General features: G+C 42.1%; 1 protein-coding gene across 9 annotated transcripts in view; it reads right to left on the minus strand.

Moving 5' to 3' along the window:
- TTLL11 (tubulin tyrosine ligase like 11) overlaps window positions 1–22967 on the minus strand; it is a 277747-nt gene that overhangs the window by 204116 nt on the left and 50664 nt on the right. For 8 of the 9 annotated variants that reach the window (XM_033427264.2, XM_033427260.2, XM_033427259.2 and 5 more), the window contains one exon: window positions 16239–16372. In XM_033427264.2, the coding sequence (XP_033283155.1) occupies window positions 16239–16372 (134 nt within the window). Of the gene's footprint in view, window positions 1–2151; window positions 2606–16238; window positions 16373–22967 lie in introns of those variants that run through there. The other variant, XM_049710770.1, reaches the window with a different exon arrangement.

Genomic DNA, 22967 nt, shown 5'->3' on the forward strand with positions numbered 1-22967 from the left:
TCATAATACATACATGGATCAAATCATCGTGCTGTACAGTTAAACTGACCCAATGTCATAGTCAATTACATCCCAATAAAGCTGGAGGGGGGAAGAAAAATCAACAGGGGGAGCCAGGACTTGAACCCAGATGTCCTGACTCTGGCCCAGTCTCATTCCACATTAACTGATTGCATAGGAGCTTTTCCTGATGCTTTCCATCACCCATCTTCCCCATCGTGTATTACTCTGATTCCCACAGCACTTGTGCTTAATTCCATCGCAGCCTGTATCAGCTCATACCATCGATCTCCTTTGCTAAGCAGGGCCCTCCCTTTTAAGCAGAGACCCCCATCTTTCGTCTTTGACTCTCCAGTCCACCAGTGCTGGACACATAAAAAAGACTCAGTAAATGTCTGCTGGCATTAAAGGAAGTTATGGCAGAGTCAGAAGACATGGGTCTTAGTCCTGGCGACATGGACCTATAAGCCATGTAACTCTGGGCAAGTTACTTAACCCCCTGAATCTCAGCTCTCTCATCTGTAAGGTGATGAATAAGAACATGATGCAGTGGGAAGAAAATGGGATCTTGACCCAAAAAATGTCTGAATGAATGAATGAATCAGTGAGTGATCACCCTTCTATACCAGAAACTCCATGAGGGCAAGGATACATCTAACTTGCTTTGTATCCCAGCACACTTAGCAGGTCTCAGAAAATGTGTGAACGAAACCAAGTCAGAGATCTAAATGTGCTAGCAGTTGTAGAGTCATGTCATAATCATGGGCAAGTACCTTCAATTCGGGATCTCTATTGTCTCATCTGTAAATTGGAGGTAATGATACCTCCCCAAATTGAGTGAGAAGCAAAAAAAGGTCATGTCTATCAGAAGCACTTGGTAAACTGCAAAGCACTGCACAGATGCCAGTTGTCCCTTGGGCTATTTAAAAGGACTTCCTGATGAACAGGACCTAAGGATGCTTGTCCAGAGAGGAGCAGCATCTTGAGTTTCAGACGGTATCAGTTTTCCAATAAACAAACTGAGCTGTTAAGAGAGGGGCCCGAGAACAGCATGACATATCTAAGCAGGAGGTGAAGTTCTATTTGGGGCAACAAAGGAAGTAAAACTTGAAGCAGATGGGGAGGTGAAGCCATGGCTCCTACAGAGTCTTTGCCAGCGGCCCTGAATCATCTGCCTTCTTCTGACAGCTGGAGTCCCCTCGCTTCCGTCTTTTACTAGTTATTCACAGCCCTGGGCCAGTGCTTCAGCCTCTCAGGATGCCGTGCTGCACCGGCAGGAGGCGTTCTGGCTTCTGCATGGGCTCCTGAGCTTGCTGAGGAAGCCTGAGAGCTCTGGGTGGCGGTGGGGGTGGGGTTTGGGGCATCACAGGGAAAGGCTGGCGGCCGACCACCCGGCGCTGTCCCTGGCTGGCATTGCTTCGGTGAGTTCCTCACGGCTCAACTCTGGCCCGCACTCCTGTAAAGCGACAGGCTGGGTCCTGCTGATACCCTTGGCCGCAGAGAAGCTGACTTTTGATGACTAAACTCACAAGAGACGAAGTTTTTAAACCATAGCATCTGCGTACTAATCTGCAATTCAACTGAGCAAATATACTTGAGTTCCAGCTATGCACAGGCCCTGTGATAGGCACCAGCAATACAAAGGTAAATAAGATGAACCCAGTCACTCGCTGCCCTTGTGGTACTTAGAGCAGGAAAGAAAGATAATTAGACGTGTAGTCACTAAGCAGTGTGACAGGCGAAAGTACCATAAAGAGAGGAAAACGAGGTACCCCCTCAGGCACGGGGGGCAGAGGAGGCTTTATAAAGTAAAAGGTAAGCAGCATTCTGAAGCACTGGCAAAGTAGGTCAGGTGAAAGAAGGCAGCCTTGCAAGTGGGAGCAAGTGCCCCAGGCAAAGGGAGAGGCGTGTACAAAGCAGAGGTGGCAGAGGCTGGGGTGCCGCTGAGTGCCTACAAAAGTTGACTATGGAAGGAGACCAGAGCAAGAGGCCGGAAATGGTACGAGCTGAGGCCGCAGAGGTCAGAGGGGCTCTACAAGGGGCGTGCAGAGGTCCAAACCTCACACTCTGGATAAACCATCAGGTGGTCCGAAGCCAGCCATATCAGCATCTTGTGTATATGAAGGAAAGTGATTCAAATAATCTACTCACCAGAAGGTTCTTTGACAAGCGTGGAATCAGGACAAGGAATATAAGCTCCACGTTGCAGGTTTTCTTTCTGCCTTGACTCTGACCCACTTAGAACTCCACATTTTCCGAGTTCCTAAACCCAGTGGAGAACATTGTTCTCTGGGGTTTTTTGCAAATAACGCATTTCATTCAGCCTTGAGGAGCTGAATCAATAAAAGCTAACTGAAGATGAAGCCGGAGAGGAAAATGGAAGGACCCCATGCTTTCTGGTTCCCTCCAAGAAACTGCAAACCATTATGGACCAAGTTTTGGGCTTGATTTGCTGAAAAATTCTTCTGCTACAAAATGCAAACTCCTTCACCATAATAAATACTGTTGTGATAACAAGACTGTACTTTTCTCAAATACCCAGATGGAAGACCATATGCAAAATAAACTCTAAGGAATTTTTTTTATGGCCATCTGCGAAAATTGGAAAGAAAGCCAACAGCCTCCTCTAGACTTCACAAAAATTTCCACTGAGAATCCTGCTTGCTTCTGCCTAGCGCCACCTGCTGACTGTATTTGGGTACCAGTTTTGCAAATGGATGGGGGGTAGGGATGTGGATCTCCCCCTTTCTTGAACAAAGTAAATTTAATCCTAATTGATGGAAGAAATAAAATACCCACATATTGTCAGGTTTTAGAATGTTTTACAGCTACTCACACCTCTTCCTGTTGTTGGCCGGAATCCCAGAGCACCACCCCCCCAAAACACACACCTCTGAGCGCTCACTGCCAAGGCACTGGGAAGACATCGTTTAACCTCACTATTAAGTGTGCTGTTATTGAAGCCTCGTGTCTGGCTTTACACGTCACAAATGGAAATGCACATATCCTTTAATACAGCCATTCTATTTTGAGATTTCTATCTGAAGGAAATGCTGGCACAGGTGTATAAAGACACCTGTACGAGGGTGTTCCCTACGGCGTTATTTGTTGAACCAAAAAAATATGAGAATTACCTAAATGTTCATCAATAGGGGAATGCTTTTGAAAGTTATGGTGCATTCATACAGTGGAATACTATGCAGCAGTGACGTAAGTGAGGAATAAGTGACAGGGCCGGGGGTCTCCAGCAAACAGCTACGGTGGGGTCTCATAGTCTTATTCTGCCTATGCCAGACCCTGAATCAGCGGATTCCAAATTAGTGCTCTTTTAGAAACAGAGAAATCCCCCTTTATATTAGAGAACGCTCCAGTTCTAAGAACCTTCAGCTTCTCCCAAGCAAAACAACCAAAAAATGGACAAAATACAGTAAGTCCCCTACATACAAACCTTCAAGTTGCGAACTTTCTAAGATGAGAACATGCGTTCACATGTCCAATCACATAAGTTAGTTCACGTGTCTGGCGTACATTGTCACGTGCGTGCCTCCTCTACAAGTGGTTGTGCTTTTGTGTACTTTACTGTACAGTACGGTATAGGGTACAGTAGTACAGTATCTTTATTTCAAGCCCAGGATGTCCGAAAGCAAGGGTAAAAGCCGCGGTAACGTAGCTGGTACTGCTAAGAAGCGCCAAGCGATAACGATGGAAACAAAAGTGAAAATAATTGGGAGGGTGGAGCAAGGCGAAAAGACGGTAGACGTCGCTTGTTCTTACAACATGAATTGTTCAACCATCAGCATGAATCTAAAGAACGAGGACAAGATCATGGAACATGTGAAGTCTGCTGTGCTGATGATGTCAACAATAATATCAAAGAGGCAAGGAAAACGGATGGAGGAGATGGAGAAACTTCTCAGTGTGCAGATGCAGGACCAGCATCAGCGTCGAGTCTCACCCAGCTTAATGCTGATTCAAGGGAAAGCGAAAAGCCTTTATGAAGACCTGAAGAAGAAACATGGCAAAGAATCAGAGGGCGCATCTTTTAATGCCTTCCATGGCTGGTTTCATTGGTTCAAGGCTAGAGCCAACCTTCACAACGTAAAAGTAATGGAGAGGCAGCGAGTGCAGACATGGTAGCTGCCCAGGATGAGGAGTCCAAAGAGATTTTTAGCAACTTGGTGATCCTCAGCAAGAAGCTGGAGCCAGATCTGCAAGAGGACGACTTCACTGAACTTGCTGTGCAACACGAGGAGCTTACTAATGAAGACCTGATGGAATTGGAGGCCCAGAGAAAGGACGAAGAGAGACAAGAGGAAGAAGAAGTAACTGAAGAACTGAAGAGATTCACGACTCAGGAAATGGCAAGGGGGTTTTCTTTATGTGAGGAGGCACTGTTAGTTTTTGAGGCACAGGACCCCAACGTAGAACAGTACACAAAGGTTGCAGCGGCTGTTCAGAATGCAATCCAGTGCCACCGTGTCATCTATGACGAGAAAAAAAGAGCTACTACCCAGACATCACTGGATCTTTTTATCAAGAGGGTAGATAGATTTGAATCCAGCAAGGAACCAGAACCTGTGCCATCAGCGTCAGGCGTGAGTGAAACTGCAGCCTGCCCTCCATCTCCTATGGCTGATGGTCCTTCAGCTCTACCATCTCCCACCTCCTCTCCCTCCTCCAGTCAGTAACTCTTCTTGCCTGTTCACTCGATGCCAGCCCCTGTATGCCAGCTGTTGTACTGTACTACTGTACTTTTCAGGATACTATACTGTAAGATTAAAAATGTTTTTTGTGTGTTTTTTATGTATTATTTTGTGAAAAGTATTATAAACCTATTACAGTACAGTATTATATAGCCTATTGTGTTAGTTGGGTACCTAGGCTAACTTTGTTGGACTTAACAAACAAATTGGACTTACGAATGTGCTCTTGGAATGGAACTTGTTTGTATGTAGGGGACTTACTGTATATTAAACACTGGTTTTCAAGGCACTGGACATCGAGCAACAAAGAACAGTGATTCCTGAGAGATGGGAATCAAATGATGTGAGCTCTGTGATTGTCTCAGTTTACTGTCTTGTGGGAGAGTCCAGGCTGTAGCACAGAGAGGCAGAACTCCGGTGGAGCCCAGTAGACAATCTGAGTTGAGGAAATGAAACTATGAGTCAAGGGAGACTAAGATAGCCAGAGTTCTCAGGGAAGAGTCCTGGAGAGACTTTTGCACAAAGAGAGAACTCTGGAGATCCACAGAGAGTCTCCCTTGCATATTTAGCTGAGTACAGATCAGTGCATGCTCGTGAGGAAACCACCTGATGCCAAGGAAAGAGCCACCCAAAAGGACTGGAGGCAACAGTGCCTGGAGCCACACAGAACCTGGAATAGTGTCTGTTCTCACCAAGAGACGGGTAAACACCATTATGCACAGAGCATTAGGAAGAGTACATATACAATCCTTGACTCAGGAGTGATGAATAACTAGCCTTAGATGGAGCACTACTCCAGTCCTGCCTAGCAAACTTTGAAAACAAGACCCCAAACCTATTTCCATGGAACTTAACTGGATCCCACAGCAAAGTTCAAGGATATATATAGGAACACAAAAATACCCAACATCTAAATAAAGTAAGATTCACCAAGTCTGGCATCCAGCTAAAAATGACCAGGCATGAAAAGAGGCAAGGAAACGTGAGCCATAATGAAGAGAAAAACCAATCAATCAAAACCAACCCCGAATGGACACAAAATTAGAATTAGCAGACAATGACATTAAAACGGTTGTTATAATGCATTTCATACATTAAAAAAGCTAAGTAAAACTATGGAAGGTATTTTAAGAGACCCAGATCTAGCTTCTAGAAATAAAAACTACAATGTGTGAGATGAAAAGTAGACTAAATGGGATTAGACAGCAGATTAGACATTAAAGAAGAAAAAAAAGTGAACATGAAGACAAAAACAACAGAAACTTTAAAATGAAACAAAATTAAAAAAAAATGAACAGAGCATCAGTGAACTGTGAACTGTGGGACACTTTCAAGTGACCTAATATATGTGTCATTGGTGTCCCCCAAATGAGAGGAGGTGGGATGGACAGAAAAATACCTGAAGAAATCATGGACAAATATTTTTCAAATTTTATGAAAATTATAAGCCCACAAATCTAAAAGCTCAATGACCCCCAGACATGAAAAACATAGACAAAATTACGCCAAAACACATCACAATCAAATTATTCAAGAACAGTAATAAAGAGAAAATATTAAAAGCAGCCGGAGAGAAAGGACATGTTATATACAGAAGATCAAAGATAACGGCTACAACAGACTTGCTGTCAGAAACAATACAAGCAAGAAGACAGAGGAGTAACAGACTAAAAGATTTGAAAGAAAAAAAATATATCAACCTAGAATTGTATACCTAGATAAAATGTCTTTCAAAACCAAAGGCAAAATAAACTTTAATAAATACAAACATTGAAAGAATTCATCACCAAAAGACCCTTAACACAAGCTAAAGGAAACTCTTTAGGCTAAAGAAAAATTACACAAAACAGAAATGTGAATCTACACAAAGTAATAAAAACCACTGGAAACGGTAACCACATGAGTACATATATGATTTTTTTCTTCTTGTTATTTAAATCTCTTTAAAATACAATAGAGTGAGGAGATTGGTTCAAGATGGCAGAGTAGAAGGACGTGCTCTCACTTCCTCTTGCGAGAACAACAGAATCACAACTAACTGCTGAACAGTCATCGGCAGGAAGACACTGGAACTCACCAAAAAAGACACCCCACATCCAAAGACAAAGGAGAAACCACAGTGAGGCGGTAGGAGGGGCGCAATCACAATAAAATCAAATCCCATAACTGCTGGGTGGGTGACTCACGAACTGGAGAATACTTATACCACAGAAGTCCAACCACTGGAGTGAAGGTTCTGAGCCCCACGTCAGGCTTCCCAACCTGGGGGTCCAACAACGGGAGGAGGAATTCCAAGAGAATCAGACTTTGAAGGCTAGTGGGATTTGAATGCAGGACTTCGAAAGGACTGGGGGAAACAGAGACTCCACTCTTGGAGGGCACACACAAACAGTGTGCGCATCGGGACCCAGGGGAAGGAGCAGTGACCCCATAGGAGACTGAACCAGACCTAACTGCTAGTGTTGGAGGGTCTCCTGCAGAGGTGGGGGGTGGCTCTGCCTCACCATGAGGACAAGGACACTGGCAGCAGAAGTTCTGGGAAGTACTCCTTGGCGTGAGCCCTCCCAGAGTCAGTCATTAGCCCCATCAAAGAGCCCCGGTAGGGTTCAGTGTTGGGTCCCCTCAGGCCAAACAACCAACAGGGAGGGAACCCAGCCCCACCCATCAGCAGTCAAGTGGATTAAAGTTTTACTGAGCTCTGCCCACCAGAGCACAAGTCCCTCCCATCAGGAAACTTGCACAAGTTAGCCTCATAGCTAGATAGCTTCATCCACCAGAGGGCAGACAGCAGAAGCAAAAAGAACTACAATCCTGCAGCCTGTGGAACAAAAACCACATTCACAGAAAGACACACAAGATGAAAAGGCAGAGGGCTATGTACCAGATGAAGGACCAAGATAAAACCCCAGAAAAACAACTAAATGAAGTGGAAATAGGCAAGCTTCCAGAAAAAACATTCAGAATAATGATAGTGAAGATGATCCAGGACCTCGGAAAAATAATAAAGGCAAAGATGGAGAAGATGCAAGAAATGTTTAACAAAGACCTAGAAGAATTAAAGAACAAACAGAGATGAACAATACACTAACTGAAATGAAAAATACACTAGAAGGAATCAAGAGCAGAATAACTGAGGCAGAAGAATGGATAAGTGATCTGGAAGACAGAATGGTGGAATTCACTGCTGCGGAACACAATAGGGAAAAAAGAATGAAAAGAAATGAAGACAACCTAAGAGACCTCTGGGACAACATTAAACTCAACAACATTAGCATTATAGGGGTCCCAGAAGGAGATGAGAGAGAGAGAAAGGACCCGAGAATATATTTGAAGAGATTATAGTCGAAAACTTCCCTAACGTGGGAAAGGAAATAGCCACTGGAGTCCAGGAAGCGCAGCGAGTCCCATACAGGAAAAACCCAAGGAGAAACACCCTGAGACACATAGTAATCAAATTAGAAAAAATCAAAGACAAAGAAAAATTACTGAAAGCAGCAACAGAAAAATGACAAATAACATACAAGCGAACTCCCATAAGTTTAACAGCTGATTTCTCAGGAGAAACTCTACAGGCCAGAAGGGAGTGGTATGATATACTTAAAGTGATGAACGGGAAGAACCAACCAAGATTGGTTGGTAATCTACAAGATTGGTTGTAGAGTAATCTACAACCAAGATTACTCTACCCAGCAAGGATCTCGTTCAGATTCCATGGAGAAATCAAAAGCTTTGCAGACCAGCAAAAGCTAAGAGAATTCAGCACCACCAAACCAGCTCTACAACAAATGCTAAAGGAACTTCTCTAAGTGGGAAACACAAGACAAGAAAAGGACCTACAAAAACAAACCCAAAACAATTAAGAAAATGTCACAGGAACATACGTATCAATAATAACCTTAAACGTGAATGGATTAAATGCTCCAACCAAAAGACACAGGCTTGCTGAATGGATACAAAAACAAGACCCATCTATATGCTGTCTACAAGAGACCCAATTCAGACATAGGGACACATACAGACTGAAAGTGAGGGGATGGAAAAAGATATTCCATGCAAATGGAAATCAAAAGAAAGCTGGAGTGGCAATTCTCATACCAGACAGAATAGACTTTAAAATAAAGAGTAATACAAGAGACAAAGAAGGACGCTACATAATGATCAAGGGATCAATCCAAGAAGAAGATATAACAATTATAAATATATATGCAGGCAACAAGGAGCACCTCAATACATAAGGCAACTGCTAACAGCTATAAAAGAGGAAATCGACAATAACACAATAATAGTGGGGACTTTAACACCTCACTTACACCAATGGACAGATCATCCAAAATGAAAATAAATAAGGAAACAGAAGCTTTAAAGATAGATTTAATTGATATTTATAGGACATTCCATCCAAAAACAGCAGATTACATTTTCTTCTCAAGTGCGCACGGAACATTCTCCAGGGTAGATCACATCTTGGGTCATAAATCAAGCCTCAGTAAATTTAAGAAAATTGAAATCATATCAAGCATCTTTTCTAACCACAATGCTTTGAGATTAGAAATGAATTACAGGGGAAAAACGTAAAAAACACAAACACATGGAAGCTAAACAATACATTACTAAATAACCAAGAGATCACTGAAGAAATCAAAGAGGAAATCAAAAAACACCTAGAGACAAATGACAATGAAAACACGACAATCCAAAACCTATGGGATGCAGCAAAAGCAGTTCTAAGAGGGAAGTTTATAGCTATACAAGCCTACCTCAAGAAACAAGAAATATCTCAAACAGCCTAACCTTACACCTAAAGGAACTAGAGAAATAAGAACAAACAAAACCCAAAGTTAGCAGAAAGAAAGAAATCATAAAGATCAGAGCAGAAATAAATGAAATAGAAACAAAGAAAACAATAGGAAAGATCAATAAAACTAAAAGCTGGTTCTTTGAGAAGATAAACGAAATTGATAAACCACTAGCCACACTCATCAAGAAAAAGAGGGAGAGGACTCAAATCAATAAAATTAGAAATGAAAAAGGAAAAGTTACAACAGACACTGCAGAAACACAAAGCATCCTAAGAGATTACTGCAAGCAACTGTATGCCAATAAAATGGACAACCTGGAAGAAATGGACAAATTCTTAGAAAGGTATAACCTTCCAAGACTGATCCAGGAAGGAATAGAAAATATGAACAGACCAATCACAAGTAATGAAATTGAAACTGTGATTAAAAATCTTCCAACAAACAAAAGTCCAGGACCAGATGGCTTCACAGGCGAATTCTATCAAACATTTAGAGAAGAGCTAACACCCATCCTTCTCAAACTCTTCAAAAAAATTGCGGAGGAAGGAACACTCCCAAACTCATTCTATGAGGCCACCATCACCCTGATACCAAAACCAGACAAAGAAACTACAAAAAAAGAAAATTACAGACCAATATCGCTGACAAATAAAGATGCAAAAATTCTCAACAAAATACTAGCAAACAGAATCAAACAGCACATTAAAAGGATCATACACCATGATCAAGTGGGATTTATCCCAAGGATGGAATTTTTCAATATACGCAAATCAATCAATATGATACACCATATTAACAAACTGAAGAATAAAACCCATATGATCATCTCAACAGATGCAGAAAAAGCTTTTGACAAAATTCAACGCCCGTTTATGATAAAACTCTCCAGAAAGTGGGCATAGGGGGAACCTACCTAACATAATAAAGGCCATATATGACAAACCCACAGCAAACATCATTCTCAATGGTGAAAAACTGAAAGCATTTCCTCTAAGATCAGGAACAAGGCAAGGATGTCCACTCTCACCACTATCATTCAACATAGTTTTGGAAGTTTTAGCCACAGCACTCAGAGAAGAAAAAGAAAAAAAAGGAATACAAATTGGAAAAGAAGTAAAGCTGTCACTGTTTGCAGGTGACATGATACTATACATAGAGAATCCTAAAGATGCCACCAGAAAACTGCTAGAGCTAATCAATGAATCTGGTGAAGTTGCAGGATACAAAATTAATGCACAGAAATCTCTTGCATTCCTATACACTAATGATGAAAAATCTGAAAGAGAAATTAAGGAAACACTCACATTTACCACTGCAACAAGAAGAATAAAATACCTAGGAATAAACCTACCTAGGGAGACCAAAGACCTGTATGAAGAAAACTATAAGACACTGATGAAAGAAATCAAAGATGATACCAACAGATGGGGAGATATACCACGTTCTTGGATTGGAAGAATCAATATTGTGAAAATGACTATACTACCCAAAGCAATCTACAGATTCAATGCAATCCTTATCAAGTTACCAATGGCATTTTTTACAGAACTAGAACAAAAATCTTAAAATTTGTATGGAGACACAAAAGACCCTGAATAGACAAAGCAGTCTTGAGGGAAAAAAAAAACGGAGCTGGAGGAATCAGACTCCCTGACTTCAGACTATACTACAAAGCTACAGTAATCAAGACTATATGGTACTGGCACAAAAACAGAAACATAGATCCATGTAACAAGACAGAAAGCCCAGAGATAAACCCACGCACCTATGGTCAACTAATCTATGACAAAGGAGGCAAGGATATACAATGGAGAAAAGACAGCCTCTTCAATAAGTGGTGTTGGGAAAACTGAACAGCTATATGTAAAAGAATGAAATTAGAACACTCCCTAACACCATACACAAAAATAAACTCAAAATGGATTAGAGGCCTAAATGTAAGACCGGACACTATAAAACTCTTAGAGGAAAACATAGGAAGAACACTCCTTGACATAAATCACAGCAAGATCTTTTTTGATCCACCTCCTAGAGTAATGGAAATAAAAAGAAAAATAAACAAATGAGACCTAATGAAACTTCAAAGCTTTTGCACAGCAAAGGAAACCATAAACAAGACGAAAAGACAACCCTCAGAATGGGAGAAAATATTTGCAAATGAATCAACGGACAAAGGATTAATCTCCAAAATATATAAACAGCCCATGCAGCTCAATATTAAAAAACAAACAACCCAATGCAAAAATGGGCAGAAGACCTAAATAGACATTTCTCCAAAGAAGACATACAGATGGCCAAGAAGCACATGAAAAGCTGCTCAACATCACTAATTATTAGAGAAATGCAAATCAAAACTACAATGAGGTATCACCTCACACCAGTCAGAATGGGCATCATCAAAAAATCTACAAACAATAAATGCTGGAGAGGGTGTGGAGAAAAGGGAACCCTCTTGCACTGTTGGTGGGAATGTAAATTGATACAGCCACTACGGAGAACAGTATGGAGGTTTCTTAGAAAACTAAAAATAGAATTAGCATAAGATCCAGCAATCCCACTACTGGGCATATACCCAGAGAAAACCATAATTCAAAAAGACACATGCACCCCAATGTTCATTGCAGCACTATTTACAATAGCCAGGTCATGGAAAAAACCTAAATGCCCATTGACAGATGAATGGGTAAAGAAGATGTGGTACATATATACAATGGAATATTACTCAGCCATAAAAAGGAACGAAATTGGGTCATTTGTGGAGACATGGATGGATCTGGAGACTGTCATACAGAGTGAAGTTAGTCAGAAAGAGAAAAACAAACATTGTACATTAACGCATATACGTGGAACCTAGAAAAATAGTACAGATGAACCGGTTTGCCGGGCAGAAGTTGAGACACAGATGTAGAGAACAAACGTATGGACACCAAGGGGGGAAAGCGGTGGGGGCGCGGGGGTGGTGGTGTGATGAATTGGGCGATTGGGATTGACTTGTATACACTGATGTGTATAAAATGGATGACTAATAAGAACCTGCTGTATAAAAAAATAAATAAAATAAAATTCAAAAAACATAAAAATAAATAAATAAATAAAATTCACAAGGCAGATCAAAAGACTATAATGGCCAAGACAACTTGGAAAAAGGAGTACAAAGTTGGAGGACTTTCACTACATGATTTCAAGACTCCTTATAAAGCTGTAATAACAAAGACAGTGAGGTATTGGCATAAACATTGACAAATATACCAATAGAATAGAGTAGAGAATTCAGAAATACACCCAACACATGTTTGAGCAACTGTTTTCAACATAAGTGCAAAGGCAATGGGGGGAAAGGTTAGTATTCTCATCAAACATTTCTGAAGCTATTTGATATCTCATGTAAAACAAACAAACAAGAAAAAGTGAATCCATACCTCACATTATATTAAAAAACTAACTCAAAACAAATCATAGACCTAGACTTAAAACTATAAACTTGGAGACGAAAACATAAGAGAACATCTTTGTGAACTTGGGTTAGGTAAAGATTCCTGATATATGACACCAAAAGCACGATCCATATAAAAACAAATCAATTAACTGATCCATCAGAATTTAGAACTTGCTCTTCAAAAGATACTGTTGAAAGGATGAAAAGACAAGGCACAAACTGGGAGAAAATATTTGCAGTTGGTATATCTGATGAATACTTGTGTTCAAAATATATAAAGAACTCTCAAACTCAACAATAAAAATAACTCAATTTTTTAAATGAGTGAAAGATGTGAATAGACATTTCATCAAAGAATATATTTGGATGGCAAATAAGCACATAAACAGACGCTCAACACCATTTTTAAAAAATAAATTTATTTATTTATTTTTGGCTGCATTGGGTCTCCATTACTGTGTGTGGGCTTTCTCTAGTTGCAGTTCGTTGCGGTGCGCAGGCTTCTCATTGTGGTGGCTTCTCTTGTTGCGGAACACGGGCTCTAGGCATGCTGGCTTCAGTAGCTGTGGCACGCGGGCTTCAGTAGTTGTGGTGCACAGGCTTAGTTGCTCCGCGGCATGTGGGATCTTCCCGGCCCAGGGCTCGAACCCGTGTCCCCTGCACTGGCAGGCAGATTCTCAACCACTGCGCCACCAGGGAAGCCCAACATCATTAATAATTAGGAAAATACAAATTAAAACCAATGAGAAACCACCACACACCTGTCAGAATGGCTAAAATTAAAAAGACTGACTGTTACCAAGAGTCGGCAAGGATGTGGAAGAACCAGAATGGTCATAGTTGCTGATGGGAATACAAAATGGCACAACCCACTTTGGAAAACGATTGGTACTTTCTTTAAAATTAAATGGACACCTACTATATGATCCAGACATTCTATTCCTATGCATTTACTCAAGAGAAATGAAACCATATGTTCACACAAAGACTTATACATGAATGTTCATATTATCTTTATTTGTAACAGCTAAACACTGGAATCAATCCAAATGTCCAGCAGCAATTGACGGTATAAGCAAACTGTGGTAAATACATTTAATGGAACACTCCTTAGTAATAAGAAGGAATGAATTATTTATGAAACAATACGGATGAATCTCAAAACATGTTGAGTGGAAGAAGCCAGACCCCTCCCACCCCCAACACACGCAGAAAAGTATCTGCTATATGATTCCGTTTATATAAAATTCTAGAAAGTGCAAACTAATTTTGACTGAAAACACATCCACGGTTGCCTGGCAGTGGAAGGTAGAGGGCAGGGAGGAGAGGGACAAAAGGATTATAAATGGACGTGAGGAAACATTGCGGGTGATGGATATGTCCATTATCTTCATGGTGATGATGGTTTCATGGGTTTTTATATACATATCAAAACATAGCAAGCTGCAAAGTTTAAATATTTGCAGTTTAACTGTACCTTAGTTAAAACTGTTTTTTAAAAAATTATGAGACAAATAAGCTATCTGCATAGTCTCAAAGTATCTCCCCATAAGATACTTAATGATTACAAAGGGAAAAGTAGTAACTTTATAGTCGAGAAACCTAGCAGATACTACCTTCACTAAGGGATCAATCTTAACATCACCAGAATTAAGACATCTTGCCATCATGTATCTCTCCTGATATGCTGCACTGAGAAGGTCACAGCATCACTTTTGTGGTATTCTACCAAAAATGTGTAATCTGAATTTAATCATGAGAAAAATCAGACAGAACCAAGTTGAGTGACACTCTTAAGGAAATAACGGGTCAGTATTCTTCAAAAGAATCAAGGTCATGAAAGACAAAGGCAGACTGAGGAACTGTTACAGCTCAGAGGAGACCAAATAAGGAGAAATAAAAACGAAAGGCAATGAGGGAATATGGGGTGGATGCTGTACCAGAAAAAGGTCATAAGTAGGACAACAGGAAAAATGCAAACAAGGTGTGTAGATTATTTAGTAAGACTATATCAATGTTAATTTCCCAGTTTCAGTAATTATACAAGATGTTAATATTAAGAGAAGCTAGATGAAGGGTGTATGACCTGCATATGAATAGTCATGGCAGCTTTATTTATAATAACCTCAAACTGGAAATAACCCAGTTGCCCATCCTTTGGTGAATGGATAAATAAGTTAGGGTATATTCATAATGGAACACTATTCAGCAATAAAAATACAAACTACTGACACAACAAACATGGATGAAGCTCAAAAACATAATTCTCAAAAAAAAAAAAGACTCAAGAGAGTACATACTGTATGATTCCATTTATATGAATTTCTTCAACAGGCAGAACTAATCTATAATGAGAATGCAGATCAGCTGTTGCCTGGGCTGGGGGTTGTGAGGCATGATGGCAAAAAGGCACAGAGGAACTTCTGGGGATGATAGCAATGCTCTTCTAACTTATCTGATTTTGACGACACAGTCGGTATCTATCTCATTTAAACTCAGTCTTGCAGAATACTTAAATAAAGAGTTGTAGAAATGGGACAGAAAGTTATTCCACGTAGCGACAGTGGTGTGAGCAAAGCCACAGAAGTGGGAGATTGAGTATAGGGACCAGCCGATCGTTTATTTTTTTTTTAATTAACTGTGCACATAATTTGCATACAACAAAATGCACCCATTTCAAGTCGATAATTCGAAGAATTTTAAGAAATGTATACAGACCCATGTGACTACCATTCCATAGAGAGCTTCCTTTTCAAAATTACCACTTGAAGCTGTTTTTGCTTACTGTTTGGATATGGAATGGGTCATTTGAAAATTGATTCTGGAACAAATTTAAAGCAGGACACTTAGAAGGTTTCCCCCTCAGTTTGTCAGACCTACTCAGTGGTCTTGAATGAGAGCCCAACCTCCCACATTTCACGCCACGAGACGCCAGGGAGACCACACTTCTGGGATTCACCCTAACAGCCCCAGTCCGCGTGTGGACTCAACACTCTGCTCCAGGTCTGACTCCCTGGCTCTGCAGACGCCCTGACCCCATGATCTAGCTCCTGACACCATCCTCAGGCCTGTCTCCTGGTGTCAGGACCCACTTCTTCAGTTTACCTGCCTGTCATCCTACCCGTTCAACTCTGCAAGCTGCCTTGATCGCGGCAACACCTGCTGTGTCCTGTTAAGGCACCCCCTAAACCAGTCTCAGCTTCCTGGGGACCCCTTGCCCCAGCTCCCAGCACACAGGACCCAGGACCAAGTTGCAACCATCATAGAATTCAAGGGTCATGGGGACGGAGTGCCACCTACCTGAGCCACAAAGAGCTGGAACTCGTCAGGCAGAATCCATGAGCGAGGGTAGAAGTTGTACTCCTCAGGAAAGAGATTCTGCATGATTCTTACTGCTCTGCTCAGAGTAATTTTACGCACCATCTCCGTCATGCCTGGGGAGAAGAGAAGTTGTGAGGTTTTAACAACAGTGGGCCACTAGCTATAAAACAGCCATAAGTGGGGACTTTTAAAACCACCCACCCGACATATTCACTTTTTCAGACAGGATTTTAAAAAAAGGTCTGAGTGGTTCCCCACAGCAGTGATTCATGGTTTGGAAAGACCTAGCAAATTAATGAAAAACTTGAGGGAATAGATGGATATTTTTTCTCATAAAAATGAAGCATCAATTTAAAAGAATGAGTTTCCACCTAGTTTATTATTCCACTCTTTGTCAGCCCCCTAGATAACAAATAAAGAGAAGAATTTATATCTTGCACTTGAAACTTAATATCCACTCTAATTCTAGGCCACCACACATACCTCTGGGATTCCTTCCATTTTATACCCCAGAGAATATTAACTAGTGGACTCTGGTTACATTATGAGAAGCTTAATTAAGTTGCTTTGTTTTAATCTTTCATGAGTATTAAAGATATAAAACAGAAAAATACACACCTTTCAGCAGAACATCTGTCTCCTTGAAATAAGGACACGAAGTGGAGAGGTTAGCACAGCGTAATTTATAGTTTAAGGGGAAAAAATGGAATCTGTAGGAGTTCTTTAGTTATGAGTACTGAAACTGACATTGATCATATCTCATTAATTTGCCCAGAGGGGATGGAAATGTCTCACTTATGAAACATTTTAAAAGAATGGTAGTTTTTTTCCTTGTCACATCTTTAGAAATGCTGACAAGAAAAGAAACGGAGTATATATCTTAGCAAATTTTAGGCAAATAGGTAAAAATTATTTAAAATTTTAGTATGCTTATTTCTTAAGGCAAATATCACTGCTCAAAAAAATGGAGACTAAAAATGGCCTTCACCCTGAAAGGGGCCACACAGTTCCATCAATAACTAGAAATTTGCTAGCAAAGTCATTTTTAATAGAAAGTACAAAGTTCCAAGTCAGCCTGGCAGGTCCAAATTACTGCATTGCAAATGGGCAAAGTCAGAATGCATGAGGTTTCTCTAAACTACGTTCAGGAAGCAAAGGGTGAACACTGAGAATGAAGGCTTTAATAACCTACTTCTTGCTTCCCTCAGCATATTAAAAAGAGCAATAAAAATCTAAAAGATGGCAACTTCAAGATGTCAGTGCCTAGGTTGTTAGTTCTTGTTTAGAAGGAGATAGAGAAGATTAAAAAAGAAATAAAGGAGCTTTAAAGGCACTAATAAACTGTGCTCTAACACGGCTTCTCTGATATTAGAGGAAACTCACTGAGGACACTTTTCTGAACTTCCCAAGAAATCAGTATGAGTCCAAAAATTAGAGCTATTTCCTTTTATTCCCCCATGAGATTAGAATTTTTGAGTTACAAACACTGGAGCTGAACGCAAAGTACACGAAATTCCAACTTCTTTGGAAATGTTTTAGTTGTATTTCACATTTTAGTTATAGTATTAAACTAAAAACCTGCTTAACTGAGTGCAACACAGCACCTTACAGCAAATACGTGATGCTCCCTGGCCAAACAGTGCTGTGGTATTGTCCGAGTTTTAACGGCCATGTGACAGGAGAAGGTTTGCTTTCAGAAATCCCTCGGCGGGTCAGAAGGACTCACATAACACACACAGGAGTGCTGTGAGTACAGGAGTGTGGTTCGAATGCTCCAGAGAAGCTTTGTGAAAACCAATGTCCAGCAAATGGAGTAAGTATTCATTTTAAATCTGCAGTGGCTCCTTTTGTCATGCGGGTCACCAGCCCCCATGCCGGCTAACAGATCCGTTTCTGAGTTTACATCTGCGTCTGTCTCCAGATAGTTCTCTACAAAACCCAGCCAACTTAAGAAGCATCCCTTCAAGCCACTGGCTACCTTTCCCACGGGCTGTAGACGGCTCACCCCGAACCCTGCCTCAATGCCTGTCTCTGGAAGGCAGCAGTGTCAACCTCCCTCAATCCACTTTTACTGACACCTTTGTTCCTCCGCCATCTTTAAGCTGCAGGGGAAGCATCTCTGAGCCCTCACGAGCCCCCATGTGGTGGCTGCAAGCATCCCTGCCTCTGGCAGGGGCTCAGAGAGAGATGCGCGCTCTGTCATCTCTCAGTAAGATGCGGACAAGAGTAGCTGCTCCAGGGCATATGCTTCCAGAGCAAATCTGTAAAGAGGGAGGTCACTGTCAGGCCATGCTGGCTCCAGACTCTGTCTACCTTCTCCAAGCAGCTGCAGCACGTGACCCCTCCCTGCGACCCCTGCCCGAGGCTCTGGGACCCATTCTGACCTGAGGTAGAAGCTCTAGGTCCAACCATTAGCTCCCCTTTGGGGAGCCTGGACCCTTTCTTTGTAGTCCAGTTAGATAAGGAGGATTTTAATTACTTCTCTGAGGCTCTGTTGCCTGTCCCCAAAGTTTGGTCACCGGTCCTTAGCTCCTGGTGCCTGAGTGGCTGCCTCATCGACGCCTTTGCCCTGCAGTCTCCGATGTTCCTCCTCTGTTCCCCCTAAGCCTCCCCTGCAAGGGCTGGAGTCCTCGTGTGACTTGAGCCCACTGGCTGGGCTCCTGCTATACTAACAGGTTCTTTTGAGGCTGACTGTCTGCCTGCACTTCTCAAGAAGGTCTGTTCCTAGATGTCCCTGTTGTGGCCGTTCCCCTGTCGGTTGGGGAAAGCCCCTAACTCAGCCTGCAGCTTCTCACCCAAGAGCTTGCCTCCTGCCACTGCTTCTGGGCCTGGGTTCTTCTGTCTGCCTCGCTGGAGTCCCAGGGCCTCGGGTGGTCTCGGCCCATTGGTGTTACACAGGAGTCTGCTCCACAGGCTTGCCCACACAGGCCTACTTAGCCCAACTTAAGACAAAACAAAACAAATCAAACACACAATCTGAGCTATGTTGGGAGTGCTATTCAACCCAAGTATCATTTATAACAATAATTCTTGGCAAAAACACATTAAAACCACCAAACAACAAGCAAACATTGATACTTTCAGATCCTGGATACTGCAGTGGCCTCTTAGCTGTTTCCTCTCTCAGCCTTTCCACCCCAAACCCCCGACCTGCACCCCTGCCTCCAATGCATTCCCTCTGGCAGATCTTTCCAAACTGCAGGCTGGGCCACGTCACTCTCTAGCTTAGAAATTTCTCAGTGGCTCCCGGTGAAGTTTGGGCCCTGCCTTTCACCTCTCCACCGCCCTATCAAACTTGACCCTTTCTAACTAGCATGGGCCACGTGCCCTTTGCTGAACGAGCAACGTGCAAAGCTTTCCATGCCTTTGCACCCCATCTGCTCCCTTGATTTGCAAGGGGGACAGGCCCATCCATCCCTGGAGGCTCAGTTCACATTCAATCCTCTTTTCCAGGATCTCTTGCCCTGCCTGCCCCCCCAAGCAAATCTGGGTTAGGTCACGTGCCCTTGTTCCAAATTCGCACAGCATCCCTCTGGCATGGTGCTTATTTTGTATTTGACTTCTCTCTTTACGTGCTTTTCTCCTTGTTTTTGTATCCCTAGCCCAGACCAGTGCTTGGCAGATGGCTGTCCCCAGAGATCCCTCCCTGGAGCCCCCTCCTCCTCAGACAAAGTCCCCTCCTCAGGGTGGGCTCTCAGGCACCACCCGCCACGTGGTGCCGTACATCTCAGGCCCGGAAACTCAGCAAAAAAACTGTTGCTTGCAAAGCTGAGAATTGATGGTTCTAGGCTTTCTTAAGGCAAAGACATATCTAAATCAGATTATTTTTAGTGAAAGTCTTAATTCATCAGTTAAGATATAATAACATATCTTGAAGGAAATTGCCCATAGAAAAGTGGCTAAAATCTAACGTGCTGACACGAACAAAATAAATTACTTCCATATGCGTATCCAAAAGTTTTCAGTTTATTCAGCATGTGAAGTGTTTATCCTTGCCTGGCACGTCCACTAGAACTTGCTCTAAGTAATACACAGTGCATACAAAATGCATCTTCAGAACAATGGGATATATCACAGACAGAAGATAAGCGTGGACACCAACGGGAGCCAAAGGACAGACCATTCTGGAATCACCCCATCGCTAAGGATTGGTGTCTTTCACAGGGCAGAGTGTGGCGGCCCTGGCCCACTGCCTACAGGCCTGCTTTGTCATTGGAGCTAATTAATTGCTGTTAGTAAAGTGGAAAATTGTACGTACCTGTCACTGGCACATGGAACGTGAGATGGGGCAAATGTGCTTCTTTAGAATGAATATTCTTATATCACCTTTAACGAAACTAGCCCTTTGAGTGTATTTTTTTCTGTATTTCTATTTGCGTCCCAAATGTAGAGCTATAGCGACTCCTTCCTTCCTACTCTCGGCCACCAGATGAGGCGTGAGCAAATAGGGAACATGTCAGTGAAGCCTCATTTGATAATTCATGTCTTGGGAACTCTGTCCATATTCAAAGAGTTGTTCTCTTCCAAATTATGGTCTCCCAATATCCCAATAAGTTCTTTTAGTGGCATCAAACGTCATCTTTTATGAGCAGCAAGACAGAGAAAATAATAGCTATCCCATTAAACTGTGCAAGGACCCTGGCTGCCAAGAGTCCTCCTTATTCTCTGACAAAACACTTTCTCCTCTAAGAATCAATCTGACCTTGGGTTAATTTTCTAGCTCTGTTCCCCAGGAAACCAATAAAGGGAGAAAGTTAGCTGTGTGACTAGACAACAAAGCATATGGTTAAAATGATCCCTTATTGGCATCTTGCATAAATACCTGGTAGGGAGCCACAGCTCCGGGCTTTCCTGAGTGTAGTGAACCTTGTAACTGAGCATGACCCTGGTGGGGACCCTGGAAGCTGTGCTGTGGAGGAGCTATGTGAGCGATTGGCTCCTACAGGGTTTCTAAGTCAAGGGAGACCCACATCCACCAATGTGGATCTTGTCTCTTTGCACCTGAGCTTTCACTTACGGAGCCAAAGACTAGCTCTGGAACCCTTGCCATGACGCCACTGAGAAGAAATGTCTGACACTGACTGACTGGCAAGCTGTGTTTCCTGTCCTGTATCCTTGTAAGTAAAGCTGAGCCAGGTGGCCCGTGGTGGTCTGTTTGCTTAGTTGAAAAACCCGCTAGTGGACATGGCATAACTTGCCCATGTATAACGTATGGCTATTGGGTTTTGTGAGAGGTATTTTCTTAAAGATGTGGCATGGAATTCCAAAAAAAAAGAATAAGTTGATCCTCCTCTTAAAAATAAGCATAAATGAAACAACTAGAGAAAAGAACTACACTCTGGCTGCAACTACGTAAACATACATAAACATGGGTTAGGTTTGGGAGAAATTCTAGAAATATTCACCTTGTGGTTTTGTTCAATGAGGATGGGATTCATGGTGGTGTGCTTTTTAAAAATGATATATTATTGTATCCTATATGGTTTGTGCCCGTTATGTTAAAACTTCTGAAAATAAGTGGGACCCCTTTGGCTGGCATCATACCCAGATGAACCAAATGTCCCCTTCTCCCTACACATGCCCACTTAACTTAACCAGCCTCTTCACTTAGCCATTCAAAATAATGAATATAATCATGGCAGAAGAGGGCGGTAGAGATTAATAGTAAAACGGAAAGGTATACGATAGGGCGGAGGCTGGGAGTGGCGTGAAGGGGCATCTCGGAGTGTTGGCTGTGACACCTGTGTGGCACCGAGCCCCCCTTGCAGTCTCACTAGACAATAGTCTCACTAGACGATGCCTTCAGGTTAAAGGCAGAGGCTGTCCGCAGCTCCTGTTCCCAGTGTGGAGACTGGTGTATTTCGATTTTAAAATGGTACCTGCAAATACGATACTTAAAGAAAATGGAAGCTGCGAACCCCATTTCTGTGATACTGTCCCAGAATTTTAGTACTTCTGTTTTCCGTCTCCTGCATATTAAATAGAAATTGAAATGGTCTATTTTATTTTATTTATTTGTTTGTTTATTATTTTAGTGCAACATGCAGCTTTTATTAATGTTAGACTAACTCTGTAGGGGAAACGGTTCATTTTATTGCTTTAAGGTCCTGCTTTCTCCTTTCCCTCCAATGGGCATAAAACTAGGGCTGCCTCCGATTCGCCATCAGTAGGTGAGACAGCAGTTACGGAGGGCCTCGGTGTGCCTGGAAGGACTGCAGGAGCCGTGGGAACATCCAGAAGTGTAGGAGGCGCGGCCCCTCCCAGGACCTCACGGTCTACCTGGGCAAGCCGCACACGTAGACGTATTCAGAGTCCACGTTCACTGAGTCATTGAAATGTTCCAGAAGCTATGGTGAGTGCAAATGGACTATTTTTTTTTTTTTTTTTTTTTCCTTTTGAGAATATAGTCCCCTCATGACGCTCCCATATTATATCTGAAATCCGAAAAGTGAAAGTCATGTTCTTCCGCCGGTGGAATTAGACCGGAAGAGCCTGTCTTTTTACGTTTTGGAACCTCCAGTCTTAAAACCCTTGGTGAGTTAAGTCCTGATCACCTTGCCTCCCAAGGTCACGGCACTGAGGCAGCGTGTAGGCAGCCATTCCCAATTAAGAGCCCTCCAGTTTGATGTCTAAACACTGTTATGTTTTTGTCGAAGAGCGTACCCTGAGGCTCAGCCCTGGAAACGTTTTTAAATGTCAACAATAACA

The sequence above is a fragment of the Orcinus orca genome, chromosome 6 (genome assembly GCF_937001465.1).
Source record: "Orcinus orca chromosome 6, mOrcOrc1.1, whole genome shotgun sequence".
In the NCBI taxonomy this organism is placed as follows: Eukaryota; Metazoa; Chordata; class Mammalia; order Artiodactyla; family Delphinidae; genus Orcinus; species Orcinus orca.